The 14,965-nt window shown below is 39.7% G+C and overlaps 1 protein-coding gene across 3 annotated transcripts in view; it reads left to right on the forward strand.

Moving 5' to 3' along the window:
* Window positions 1-5,360: 5,360 nt before the first annotated feature.
* Window positions 5,361-14,965, forward strand: part of LOC126456891 (serine/threonine-protein kinase mig-15) — a 330,660-nt gene continuing 321,055 nt past the window's right edge. For all 3 annotated transcript variants that reach the window (XM_050092726.1, XM_050092727.1, XM_050092728.1), the window contains exons 1-2: window positions 5,361-5,649; window positions 5,946-6,011. In XM_050092726.1, the coding sequence (XP_049948683.1) occupies window positions 5,584-5,649; window positions 5,946-6,011 (132 nt within the window). In that variant the 5' untranslated portion in view covers window positions 5,361-5,583. The remainder of the gene's footprint in view (window positions 5,650-5,945; window positions 6,012-14,965) is intronic.

Genomic DNA, 14,965 nt, shown 5'->3' on the forward strand with positions numbered 1-14,965 from the left:
ATCAAAGCACTGTTCAACAGGTTGAAAGGCCTAACTGTGAAAATTTTTACTGTTTGGATGCAGAACAGTCGAAACAGTAGTGTCGATAAGAGCACGCTGTTTAACTAGTTGGATAGGAGTGTTTGACCAGCACTGTAATCACACTTTGTGCCTGAATTTAAGTCCGTTGGAGAGTGCTAAATGCACTGTTGTGGAGCACCAAACATGCACTGGATGATTGGTACTCTATGCAGATGCGTCACTGTTTTGAATTCAAACACAGTTTTATGCATTGCACACAATTGTTCTACAATATTGTGTGGCACATAAAACAAGGATGCAGGAAAATCACATAAAATGCATAGTGGCGGAGAGCAATAATGGGTGCATTGCACACAATTGTTCTACATTATTGTGTGGCACATAAAACAAGGATGCAGGAAAATCACATAAAATGCATAGTGGCGGAGAGCAATAGTGGGTGCATTGTCATTGTGTGGTAACAGGCTCGGTTGTAAAGCAAGAGAATACAGCATAACACAGTAGTCGGCAGTCACCAATTTAGGGTTCTGGTATAGTGAGTAGTAGACATCACAATGGTACGGAGTACACAACACACATTATTTTATAGAAACTCACTACACACAAGAATACACAACATAACACACTTGAGTCACAGAGCAAATGCAACTGCTCTTGACAACTGTCATATATAAGACTGTGAGTCATTTTCTCTGGCCAGCGATGATAACTTCCCCACACACATATAGACTCGTTCCACATCCCTGAAAGTTCTCCTTCTTTTCCTTCTTTATGGCAGCTACAGAACATAATGAAAGTACCAGTTGCACATTCATGAGTTGAGGACCCAAGTATCGTGCTCTCAAACTGGTGATACAAGTAAGATCAGCATCGGTGGATGTGGGGACCTTGTATTGTGTACATTGTTCTTTATCATTATATCTGATGTGAAGTCCCCCACCATCTTATTCTGTGCTTTATAAAACCTGTCACCAAACATATTTCTGCACTGTCAGAAACAGTTCCTGGACTGCTTACAACTATAGTGATGATGCAAAGTGGTTATTCTGCTGTAAGCAGGAGACATAAGAAATTATTTCCTTTTGATGGATGGCAATGTTCATCTGCATAAGGAAAGATGTGCTACAAAATATCTCTCAGATGATGGGATCAGTGGACCATCTGGGATCCAATGCTATTGAAAAACCTGGTAACCAAATATCTTGTAGCTTTTTCTGAGATCTTTGGATTCTTACACTGACATTCCAATATGTTTGCTATCTAATGGTATTATTGATTAACAATAATAGTAAATTGCCATACCACTGGGATAGTGGTGTGCTGACAGCATGCCCCTCCACATCCAGTGACACCTGTGGGCTGAGGATGACACGATGGCGAGTTGGTAGCATTGGGCCTTCGTGGCCTGTTTGGGCAGAGTTTAGTTTTTCTAGGAACAGTGAATTTAGGATAATTTGTGAAATTTTTCAACCACACTGTTAGAGGTAAAAATAATTTCTGCATAAACCATGTGTCCCTGTACAAGGTATATAGCAAAATTTAACAGATTGCCATCACACGTCATGCAGGATATTGGAAAGCCCCAGATATTCAAAACTAAAGTAAAATGCAATTTTATTATCCACTCCTTCTACAATTTGTTAGATTATTCAGACTGTATCATTTGTATTTATGTCTTGGTTTTTCTTATAGTTTTATTGTATTTTGTGTGTAGTCCTATACATTAAATAAATAAATATTTGGTCTTTTGGATGTAAATTCCAGCTAATACAAATATTTGGAGTAAATAGGTCTTTAGATTTTCCAGAATATAGATCACTGATAATGTTCTCTATAAAGTTGCATAAATACGTACTTAGCATGAAGTATTACATGAAAACGACAGCTCAATATTGTAAAAAAAAGAGCAATTTCCTTTCCCAACATAGCTGCATTTCTCCAAATACACTCACTCACTCACACACAGAAGCAGCCAGCAGTGACAGTTACTGACAGTTAATGTATAATCTTACCTGTACATATCACTGAAAGCTCTACTTCATGTCAGAATTTATGGAATATGATGTGGAAATGTATAAAAGAATGATTGTATGAGTGCAGATAAGCTAATATCTGAATTACCAATTCCATGACGCAAAGATCCAAAACAGTGTCACCTGTTTAAGGTGACAAGACTCTTGTTTCCGAGCTATTTGCCTTGTCAAGACATTGTTCTCTCAAGTTTTGAGTCATACAAGCAAAACCTCTTTAACTGCTCAGAATACCTAATGAAGAAAAAGTAATGTTTATTAAACAGAATCATACACAATAGACTTTTCACAACACAATTTTTGAAGGGAAACTGCAATGAGATAATGATACAAAACAGTTCAAAGCAGGAAACAGAAGTAAAGCAGACCATTCACCAAATTGGCATAAATCCTTTGTCAAGTCAGAGTACAAATACAGAGAGAGAGAGAGAGAGAGAGAGAGAGAGGGAGAGAGAGAGAGAGAGAGACAGAGAGAGAGGAAAACACACACATACTTGTGCCCCATATACTGACAACTGGGCACATAATGCTGGGACTGCACTTCGGCAGGTAAACTGGGGTGGTATGGGAGATGTGTCAGGTGCAGTGAGTCAAGGAAGAGTGGGGTGGGAGGCAGGAAGAGGGATTTGGAGTGGGTAGCAAGTGACTTGGAGGGAATCTGCAGGTTTGCTGGCAAGGAGTAAATAATGGAAGAGTGACAGGTGTACAGGCTATTCATGTGATGCATGGGGGCTAGAGCCAGTGAGGTGTGGTGCACAATGAATATGATGTGGGGGAGGGGGTGACAGGACAAACTGTTGGGTGGAGGGTGTGGGGACAGTGGGTTAATGGAGATTAAGGTTAGCCACCCACGAGATTGAACGGCCACCACCGAACTGTGGCCAGGAACAAAGTTGACCATCCAGTAACATAACATGTAGCTGAGCAGAACATTTTTAATTTCAGTGGCTGCTTTACAGCCCAATCTGTCTGGATCCTTCAGTCCATCATCATCTTTTCTGAATTAAGCAGATGGGAGCTATCCTTGGAACGCATCCTTCACTGCTGTAGCTCTCCAAACCTTAATCTCCAATAACCCACTGTCCCCACACCCTCATTCCAACAGTTTACCATACCTCTCTCCTGTCACTCCCTCCAAATCCACATCACCTCCATTGTACACTGCTCATCATTAGCTCTGGCTCCCATGCATCATATGGCTAGCTTGTGCACCTGTCACTTCTGGATCATTTATTCCTAGCCAGAAAACCTGCTGCTTCCCTCTGAGTCACTTGCTATCCACCCCAAATCCCTCTTTCTGCCTCCCACCCCTCTCTCCCTTGACTCACTACACGTGTCAAAACCCCCAATCCACCCTAGTCCACCTGCCAAAATGCAATCCCGTTACTGTGTGTCCAGCTGACAGCATATAGGTTACAAGTGTGTGTGTGTGTGTGTGTGTGTGTGTGTGTGTGTGAGGGAGAGAGAGAGAGAGAGAGAAATTGTAGTCTAGCTCAGCAAAGCATTTATTCCAAAAGCTAGCAAGTTTCATGTAAATTCTATCCCAACATTTCTAGTAAATAATTCCTAGATAGATTTATTCTTACAGCATGATGGTTCTTGTTCAATTTTAAAATAAATGGTGCTAAATTCAAAGCTCAGTAAGGTTACTTGCGGCCTAGGTTATATATTGATTGATACTGTTAAAGAGTCCGCAGCTCATGGTCTTGCAGTAGCATTCTCGCTTCCTGTGCACGGGGTCCCGGATTCGATTCCCGGCGGGGTCAGGGATTTTTGCCTGGAGATGACTGGGTGTTGTTGTGTCGTCTTCATCATCACCATTCATCCCTAGTTAAGGATCCAGACAGTTGTCTGAATTGCAGTTTCACTTATGAAATTCTAAATGACATGAGGTACATTACTGGCAATGCTCTTCAGATTAATGTGAAAGATTTAAATACAGATTTTGGTTTTCCATAGTTTCCAGAAGTTACTCTGGTCAGTTGCCATGAAAGTTGTTACTACAAGGTCACATTTGACTACTTGTTCCATCTTCCATCTTTGTCATCCAACTACTTGTCCCGTCCTTATCAAACTAAGGATGTAAATATGTTAATGCCTGTATATACAAATTATGTGTGTTTGTTCTTAAACTGAAATGTCATCACGTGTCCAAGAACATTGCAAAATGATTCTAGGACGAATAAAATTACGGCAACAACTACTGCTACTAGTGAATGCACCAAACATTTTGCAAGAATATTCTGTGATACACTACATTGGTATGAACTTGTCTCTGTTTAACTTTTTTAGAGCGCTGGTCCAACAGTATATTGGGTAACAGTTCTCATGTTATCGTAAATTTATTAAAAAGGATCTTTTATTATTTACGCTTAGTAATACTGTAATGACAGAATTTGACATTGCTTTGTAGAAGGAAACAGAGATATTTTTATAATATTATGAACAAAACACTGTATAGGTCACAATTTAAGACTGCAAATAAAAAATGTAATTCAGGGTGTGTTTTGTCCACAAAAATAATAATTTCATGGCTAAGAGGCAAATAACTGCCTATTAATCTAAATGAAAATTATATGTTTCACTTCCTCCTTGAATATCTGTCCTTGTAGAACAGTTGTGAAATGTAGTGTAGGTATATTTTTGATTATATATGAAGTAAAATTATATTTCCGTAAAAAAAAGTAAATATGTACAAGCTATGTGGATGTGAATGAGGTAAATAATAGAAGACAAATTCTCAAAACACTTCTTTGCACTGGACTTTCAGAAAGGTCTGTTTCAGAGAAACCATTTCTCCACCATAATTAATTTTCTGTAAGGGTTTCATGGGAGTTTTGCCGTGACTTCCTTGCAGAGGAAACACAATTTTTACAAAATAATGATTGAAAGTGTAAGCTACTGTATCCCGGTCTCATATTGAACAGTTTCTGCATAAAATTACATAATTACATGGCCCCATTGGTGCAGAGTATTATGACCTTGCTACGCAAAACCAAGGGAAAACTTGAGGATTTGTATGAATAAAAAAACTTGCACATTGGCTTTGCATTGTGTACCAGCCTCGAATAAATAAAATCATTTATTCTCGGAAGAAAATATTATTTTCAGAGTAGTAGTGCTAATTCTGTTTTGTGTAACTGTAAAATATGTTGGTTTGAATTGCTATTTCAAGCGTTTAATTTAAAGTTGCCACCAAAATAACAATGGAAAACGATATACGGTATCGATATTTCAAAATCGACGAGCGCACCAGTATATCGAGAATGACCATGCGTACTTGTGTCATTTAGGTGACGTCATGGACGGAGCGTTGTGGTGAGGTGTGGAAGAAATGGAAGATGGCAAGATAGTGATTATCAGATGTTTTGTGAAAACATGACGCATTTTTGGCATAGGTAGCTGAAGTGTGTAGGGTTTCTCGGAAGCCTTTAACTTTCCGATACTGGGTCAATCAGTTGTGAAGAGAGATTGCTCGTTTTTCCCGTAGCATTGCTCTTTTGAGTGTTTTGTATTCATAGAATATTTCAAGATGGCGCATAACCTGGCACCTAGTGTAAACTGCTCATTAGATGACATTGATTTGAATGCTTTAAAGGTGAGTTTGTAAACAGTAAATTTGTTTTTAGTGCACGTGTTGTTATCTGTATCACAAATGCATCTGTAACTGTAAGGGGACAGTGTACTTGACTCACAAAGTGGACAGCAAGTTTCGTGTGTACAGAATTTTTTTCGCTTTTCCGGACAATTCTGACGTATATTGAGTTACTTGTTTGATATGCTTACGAAGACATATTCGGGGAAAGCTTCTGCTGTGGTTCTAAAGATAAAATAGGTTGATCACGCCTTAAAGTGGTGTACGCATCCATAGCTGAAGTACTTGTTTTGTTCCAGGATCCTGCTGGTATCTTTGAGCTAATTGAAGTTGTTGGCCATGGGACTTACGGACAGGTGTACAAGGTAACAATATGACATATTTCAGTTTTCACTAACACAGCTTCGTTTAATCGTGAATGACAAGCAGCGTGAAAAACACATGGCGTCATACAAGGTGTGTCTCAGGGGGAGGTTGTGCGGATCCGTTTGCTTTATTAGTTGCCGCTATACATTTGGTGTCCGTGTAATGTGCGTGCGTTAGCCTATTACAATTGACAAAATATCGGCAGCGAAGAAACTAAAATGTGAAAAGTAAATAAAAGTCATCTATGAACTTGGGGGAATGTCTGAATTATTACTATAAGTCCCTTTTTGGAAATATCTGTTTTCAGACAGCAAGGGGAGCATAGGCGTATACAGAGGCCGACATAGAATTCGAACATAAACAAATTTATTATTTCCATCTTTATGCAAAGAAAGTAAACAAAAATACAACTGATGCAAAAACAAATTGAGAGCCTGCTGAATATATAAACTCATGCATAACATCTGAAACATATTTCCACTATCAGAAAGAACGAAAATAGTTTGTTTACGTCTGGGCAAAGTATTCGAACAAAGAACAGGTAGTATTTAGTTATCATCCCTTTGCTGTGAATTACTTCTTTTGGACATTGGCTGTACATGTTTTTAAGAAGTTCTTTCGTATTTTTCTTACTTCTGATGTGATGTTTCGTAACACGATCTTGGAGTTCATTCAAGATGTTCTGTGCAGGATTTAAATGTAGTGATTGGGGATGGTGTCTTCAAGATGTGGGGAGTGTTATGCACAAATCGAAGCCTCACAACTTCATCAATGCTCTTTGTGATTCACCTGATTGACAAGTGGTTTCCTCCTAGGATCATGAGTGTTTTATCTGGCACTGTTTAAAAGCTGTTCAATTGTTCTTGTTTTAACCATGGTGCCAAAATATTGTTCAAGCTTCCTCTAATCTTAGATGCCATCACCCATGGATTCTGCTTCACCATTTTTATTATTTGCCTCTGTCCCTAATAGTATGTGTAGAAGGATCAACACATCTTGGCTTAGTCACAACACTATTTGTCTGTTTGAAGAATGGAGAAAGTTGTAGTTTTGCTTCAGCTGACTGCACTGGCAATTTCAGAGAGGAATTTGTGGTGTTTATGCAGATTAATTCCAAGATATTTCTCATCTACTGTTTCTTCCCTACCTTTGCCCAGTTTCACTTGTGAACATTTAAAAGAGTACACCACAGCTGTGAGCGACTGTTCTGCAGCATAGTACGAGTACAGTGGCTGTGTGGTGGGAGCATAAAGCATGCATCCAATCATGCGTGTCTGCTTGTTTGGGTAGTTCAAAAACCTACATTGCCCTATCATTGGGACTGCAGGATAGATACAGTAGACCTATAGATTGTTTGATAATTACTTGAATTTTGATGACACACAATGGTAATGTTTACATGTTTGAAAATTCAACACTACTAAATAAATACTACATTGTTTATAATACACACAATGTAAAGTATTATATTATTCAAATACTTCTGGTGGCCCCCATGTGTTTGTCAGAATTGTAGCATGACCCAATCTCTTAGATTGTAAAATTACTCTACAAACTAGCACTTTTGGGTTAACCTGCTTGAGCAGTGTCCCATAGTACTTAAATTGCAAGAAAGAGGAATTCGATTTTCAATCACGACAACAATTTTATAAACTGATGAAGATTTTGTGGTGCAAGTTAACTATTTTCTTTTGTCTTCCAGAAATTGGTATTTTAACTGCTAACTACTGTTTTGTTTAATAATGACATCTTTCTGGCATCAGATCATAATGAAATAACATACAGAAGAAATGTTACTAGGAAGGGTATCTTTCTGTGCATGTTTTTGAAAAACCAATGACAGGGATGAGTTTTTACTTTACATGGTGTGGCTGAAATATTTTTTAAAACAAAAGTTTTTAGACTGCCACATAAATGGCAACACACAGGTGGGAGGGACTGTATTGTTTAGTGTGAAAATAGTGCACAATATTTCCAAGTAAACTTACGAAATTTCTTTTGGGGCAAGAAGAATATTCGATACAAGGGCCATCAGCTGTGACCATTGACATAACATTAAGGGCTCCTGTAAGGTCACATTTTTGTGTGTGTGTTCACAGTCCTGTTGGCTTCGCTAACTCACAAGCAAGGCATGATCTTTGAACCTTACAAATGTGAAAGAAAAAATATGAGTCTGGTGACAAATTGATTTTAGTATAGTCCGAGGTCTAGGTATGGAAGAAAGGTGACAGTTTGGTTGTGAGATGGCAAAGCCAACTAATGTGAAGCAAAAAATACCTCGTTGTCATGAAAAACTGATGTGTGGCGTAGCCTGACTAATATCACATGCTAGTCACCATGTCCTTTCACCGTTTGTTGCACGTTTCTTATGTCACTGATCAAATCCGATGACTCATATTGAGTGTTCTCCTTTATCTGCCTTTGCTTAGGAGTCGGTTATTGCCTGATGTTCATGCTCATGCCCATAGTAATAAATATTTTAAACTTGATTATGATTGTTAGTTATCAACCTTGTGTCTTAGTGAATTTGCTAAAATAGCACCCCTTTTCATTGATGGGCTAGGGTGTGTTACTGGACCGTTCCCCAGAAATCATGGTTGTGGTGACAGACTTATCTGTAGTGTAGCCCAAGGTCTAGGTAAGGTTCAAAGATCATGTCTTGCTTGTGATTTAGTGAAGCCAACAAATGTGAACACCAGATAATTAAGGTTTTGGTAACAAATTAACCTGTAGCATGGCATAATGTTTACATTCTCGTCATATATAAACACCTTTTGCCATATTTAACACTTTTTTTTCATTATAAAAAGTAAAACTGCGAAGTAAAATCAGGAAACTTCTATTAAATAGTGAAAAAACCTCCAAGGGCTATTTTGATGCCTATTATGTACATATATTGTATATAAACTGTGAAAAATTCAAGGAGTCCCCACTATTTAACTTTTATCCAGTGATGTCATTCAACTGGGAATTAGTTAAGTTTATGTAATTTGAAGCCCATTTATTGTGGAACAGAAAATCGTATACATTAATTAAGGGAAGAGACATGTACTGTGGTGCTTATAAAAGAGTTGGTTATTTAATTTTATGATATGTCAGTCAGGGAGCCTTTTGCAATGTAATTCTAGTAACTTGTGTTGATGTCAAGTTTTGTCCACCACAGAGCTTATCCTTCTTCAGTGCTTTCACCGGTGAATGAAACATAACAATATTGCATTGATATTCCTCAACCAAATAACGCTATTATTTTGGCTATAGTCATTTACACAAATGATGGCAGTTTTTGCAGGTTGAGTCATAGGCGGCATTGTTGCCGGTTCCAAGCAACAGTTGCAGTACATATTTACATGTGCTACTCACATGAAGAAAGCACGTATCTTGCGAATTATGTCTCTCACTCACTTATGTAGAAGTTGCCACTTATGATCACCATCAGAGATGACAGCTCACAACAAATGGAATAAAAATTCACTAAATAAGGTACTGTGATCACATTTTGTGCTCACATTGGCTGTGACATTCACAGCAGGACTCAGAACAGTACTGAGTGCTAATTGATTGCTGGAGAACATGTGATGTGGGTGCAGACAACAGGCTTAAACTTGACCATCATCACTGGCTCCAACTGTAGTGTTTAAAATTGTCAAAACAGAGCTTCATAGGTGTGCAATTAGAGAGAGAGAGAGAGAGAGAGAGAGATATTTGCTGTAGCAGTTCCGTGTAAGAAACCCACAACCATTTGTCTTGACTGTATTCAAGTGTGAGAAGGCAGATGCAGCTGGGGAGAAACAGACTATATTGTTTAATAAAGATATACAGCATAGCCATTAAAACTGTGTAGTATGTGCTGTGGGAAGCTCCTACTTTGAGTTTCTGTTGTTTGTGTTTTTGTGATACCCGAGTTGGAGAGGGCACATACTTTACCGAGAACTTACCCAGGACCTGAGTCTGGAGGGGGCAACTCATTAGTTTCGCAGTGAATGATGTAGTTTTGAGATTTCATGACTTTCATCATATTTGCTACTAGTCAGTAACCATTACGTATTCTAATTTAATTCAGACCAATAATGAATTGATGCATCTTTGTTTCTGATGTATCAGGCAGCAAGTTCGATTTGCATTTCCATACTTTTTTTTTTGGAAAGGAGGGAGGCAGCTTCCCACCTGTGCTCATCATTGGGTATGCCTTTCCTCTTTACTTTGCTGCTATAAAATTTGTATGCACATTACATTATTCAAGTGTAACTAGCTCACACGTGGAGCATCCATATTTATTGGTCTGTCAACTTATAATCCTAAGGGACTGTGTGTATATGTTTAATTAGATTGTACAAAGCCAGGCACAATTTGCTCCAAATTATATACATAACACAAAATTGATAAATTCATAATATTTTTTTCCCAAAAATATAAATAGGAAACAATCCGTTTTGATCTACTATTGCTACGCATAGAAACAGTATCTGTTTGTTCTAGTTGTAGTACTGTAATGGTCAGATGACAGAAGCTTAGGTATGCAAAAGATAGCATTTGTCACTTGAACAATGAGATAAATAGATATTCAGAAGATATAATAGAGAAATAAAATACTAAAGATTTGTTTGAGCTATGATATGTTCGCCACTTAGTAAATATACATATCAACAGAATTACACAAGACGATATTCATGTAATAGACAGTGAACTGTAAAGATCCCATGTTTTTCTACCTTGTCATGATCATTGTCATGTTTTGATACATTGGACTTAATTGTATCATGCTTTGATCAGATATGAGTTTGTGACTTCTTTGGGGTTTTTGGAACTTACAGGCTGGTTGAACCTGCCGGTACCAGAAATTGACTCTGACCCGCAATGTAATGGTGTTGTGTGACATGATATTACATGTACACAAACAGAGATATAACAGAACTTAGACAATATTTATTTGCTTCTGTATTATATATTGCACTACTAATGTTTTCCGAAACATGATAATGAGATGCAGGGTCTGTGTCATTGACCACAAGGAAGAGAGAGATGGTGACAGTGAGAAAAGAGAGCAGCAGTGGGGAGGAATGTATGTTCACATGCCAAAATATTTAAAGGTGCTGAGAGAGATAGAATGAGGCAGCTGGTACCCCACTTTTCAGGTAGTATGTTTTACACAGGAGCATATTTTTTGTGCTCTGATATAAGCACTTTTTTGCTGGTGAATCTGTAGCATAGTCTGAAGCTCAGGATATGTTGGAAACTGAATTTAGTTGCGAGTTGGCAAAACTAATGAATGTGATGTTTAAATGGATTTTTAAAAGTGATTTTTGTTCACCGTTTATGTTAGTTGCAATGTATAGAATAGGTCTTGCCAGTTTAGGTTTCAATTGAAGTACCAGGATTTTGCCTTCTCCTTTTGGAGGCTGGTATAACTCTTGTAGAATACAATCAACAGCAGGTAACTAATTTCTGCTTCCATTGTGTCAGAATTGGATGATTTTTCTGAAGTGACACCCCCTCCCTTTTTTATGCAGAGCAGTTATATCAAATGCATTCTGGGCATGCTACCAATATGTCACATTGCTACAATAGATAGAATGAATTTTCTAGTTTCTGAAACTTATCATAAACTATGGTATGGGCGCCCTTGGTAGCAACTGCCCCAATTGAAGATACCTTCAAATGTTTCCTGGGCAGAGGTGATGAACCAACCATCTGTTCCACTTGAACAACAGAACTGTATGTTAATGGCTACCCAGTGGCAGGCATGGAATATGTGCTGCAATTATTATATGTATAGCGAGATGCTCAAGGTTGTTCTCATGTCAGACACCCGTGGCACATAACACCCTGTTGTAAGTAGGTGGCTGCTTTAACGAGACAGAGGCTGGAGGCCCGCGTTTAGCGCCGGACAGCGTATTTGTTTGAGCTTTCCGTCCGCGGCCGAGTGCGTGCCGGCGACAGGCCTGCCGCTGTTTCCGGTTCCTCCCCAGACGGGTCGTGTTGAAATGCGCTCGGCGAGAGCTCCGTGGCCGCAGAATGACGCATACGAACGGGGCTGCGGAGAGAACGGCAGTCTGTTGGATCTTCTCATAGATACAGACCTATTCAGCGGGTCGTTTGCCCTGTTACTGTGTTTACGTGGGGGCACCCAAAACCGGATTTCATAAACTGGTTTCCCAGTACCGCTTCTGTTTGTTCGTGTAAACACGGTGATTCTAGAAATTCGGTTCTTGGTGTTGGATTTCCACTTACACAAGAGATTTCTCCCCCATGTAAACGCAGAACACGTTTTTGAAACGTGTTTGATTTGTCAGGATACATTTTGTTATTAAAAATTCTCGGCTAATGTGGACGTAGTGACTTTTTATGCTGTGAAGGGAAAGTACGAAATATTGGGCTGTACGTGAAGTTGTCAGCCTCTCTGAGGAGAAACAGCCATTGTGCATATGCAGCAAGAGCAGGCAAATGCTGTTCAGAACAAAGACATTTCGACTGTCATAATTTTATGATTAAAGTGTCGAAATATTCGTAATAAAGTTCCCGAATTTACTGCCCTCCGAAAGTTCTCGCGCTCAAATTATTCTTGGGACCGAGAGCTGGCTGAAACCCGAAGTGGAAAGCTATGAGATATTTAGCAAGTTGTAACGTATATCGGAAAAAGAGATTCGAGACCATAGAAGGAGTGCTCATTGCAGTTGACAAACTTTGTCTCTGGTGAGGTCGAAGTTGAGTGCGACAGTGAAGTTATCTGTTCGCGTGTAGCAGGTGTAGGCGAAACCGAGCTTAATTGTTTCACCGGCCACCCGATTCCGTGGATTCATTATGGGGGTACAGTCAGTCAGTCCCGCAAATACTTTTGAACGCGTATTCTGAGAACTGTCTTAAGCAGCTAGCTCGGCAGCCTACACCCAGTAGAAATACGGGGTGTTCAAAAAGTCTCTCCGCAGTGCCGTATGATAGTTAGCCGTGCGTGCTGTATGATTATTGGCCTGCCTGGGTTTTTTAACGAAACAATAAATGCACGACGATACTGCAGAGATATTCTGTACCCATTCACAGGAGAACTTGTGTTAAGTGAAATACTGAACGGTTAGTTTCAACAAGATGGTGCAACCGCGCATACAGCTCGCGTCTGTGTCGCTGCTTGCTGGGGTTTTTGGTGATCGCATAATTTCACAGGGACTTTGGCCTCCACGATCGCCTGACCTAACACCACCTGACTTTTTCTTCTGGGGTGCTACGAAAGCAACTGTCAATAAAAACCGTCCAAAATCCATCGATGAACTGAAAACTGCAATGTCCACTTTCACTGCTTCTGTTACAGAAGAAATGTTACAGCATGTGTTTGGAAACGTGATTAGACGAACTGAAATGTGTTTTCAACAACGGGGGGGGGGGTTACTTTCAACATTTAATGTGAAAATTTGTAAGTAAAAATGAATATTCAATAAATTAATAACTTGTATTTCACTGAGTTTCATTTCGGTATATTCACTGCAGCATACGGCACGCGCGGCTAACAATCATACGGCACTGCGCTGCGGAGAGACGTATCTTAGACCTTGTAGCTACAAATAGCCTGGACCTTATCGACAATGTCAGTATAGAAACGGGGATTAACGATCATGATGTCATTTTAGCAACTATGATTCCGAAAGTTAATAAATCAGTCAAGAAGGCTAGGAGAGTGTTTCTTCTAGATAGAACAAGTAAGCAGTTATTAACATCTGCCTTAGACACTGAATTGGCATCTCTTAGTTCCAGTAAGATGGATGTAGAGGAATTGCCGGTAGAGTTTAAGCAGATTGTAAATCGAAGTATACAGCAGTTACCACCGTCACACCTTAGCAAAAGATATGACAGAACCCGAGGAAATTCTTGTCTTATGTAAAATCGCAATGCGGGTCTAAGGCTTCCATTCAGCCCCTTGTTGACAAGTCTGGTGTGGCAGTTGAAGATAGGAAAACGAAAGCCGAAGATTTAAATTTCACGTTTAAGAAATCGTTCACACAGGAGAATCGTACAGACATACCGTCATTTGACCATCGGATAGACTCCCATATTGATGACATAGTAATAAGCTCCGTGGAGTAGAGAAACAACTGGAAGATTTGAAAGTAAGTAAATCACCAGATTCGATTTTACAAAGAATACTCTACGGCATTGGTCCCTTACCTAGCTTGCATTTATCGTGAATCTCTCACCCAGCACAAAGACCCAAGCGACTGGAAAAAGGCGCAGATGACTCCAGTGTAAACACTGAAGCGTATTCAAATACAGGGGTATGTAAATAGGCAGAGTACGGCGCTGCGGTTGGCAACGCCTGTATAAGACAAAAAGTGTCTGGCGCAGTTGTAAGACTCTTTTAGTCCTGCTGCAATGGCAGGTTATCATGATTTAAGTAAGTCTGAGCGTGGTGTTACAGTCGGCGCATGAGCGATGGGACACAGCATCTCCGAGGTAGCGATGAAGTGGGGATTTTCCCGTACGACCACTTCACGAGTGTACCGTGAATATCAGGAATCCGCTAAAACATCAAATCTCCGACATCGCTGCGGCCGGAAAAAGATCCTGCAGGAACGTTACCAATGACGACTGAAGAGAATCGCTCAACGTGGCAGATGTGCAATCAGTGCTGGTCCATCAGCAAGTGTCAGCGTGCAAACCATTGAACGAAACATCGTTGACATGGGCTTTCGGGTCCCACTCGTGTGCATTTGATGACTGCACGACACAAAGCTTTATGCCTCGCTTGGCCCCGTCAGCACTGTCATTGGAGTGTTGACTGGAAACATGTTACCTAGTCGGACGAGTCTCGTTTCAAATTGTATCGAGCGGATGGACGTGTACGGGTATGGAGACACCATGTCAGCAGAGGACTGTTCAAGGCAGTGGAGGCTTTGTAAAGGTGTGGGGGCGTGTGCAGTTGGAGTGATATAGGATCCCCGATACGTCTCTGACAGGTGACACGTACGTA

The sequence above is a fragment of the Schistocerca serialis genome, chromosome 2 (genome assembly GCF_023864345.2).
Source record: "Schistocerca serialis cubense isolate TAMUIC-IGC-003099 chromosome 2, iqSchSeri2.2, whole genome shotgun sequence".
Lineage (NCBI taxonomy): Eukaryota > Metazoa > Arthropoda > Insecta > Orthoptera > Acrididae > Schistocerca > Schistocerca serialis.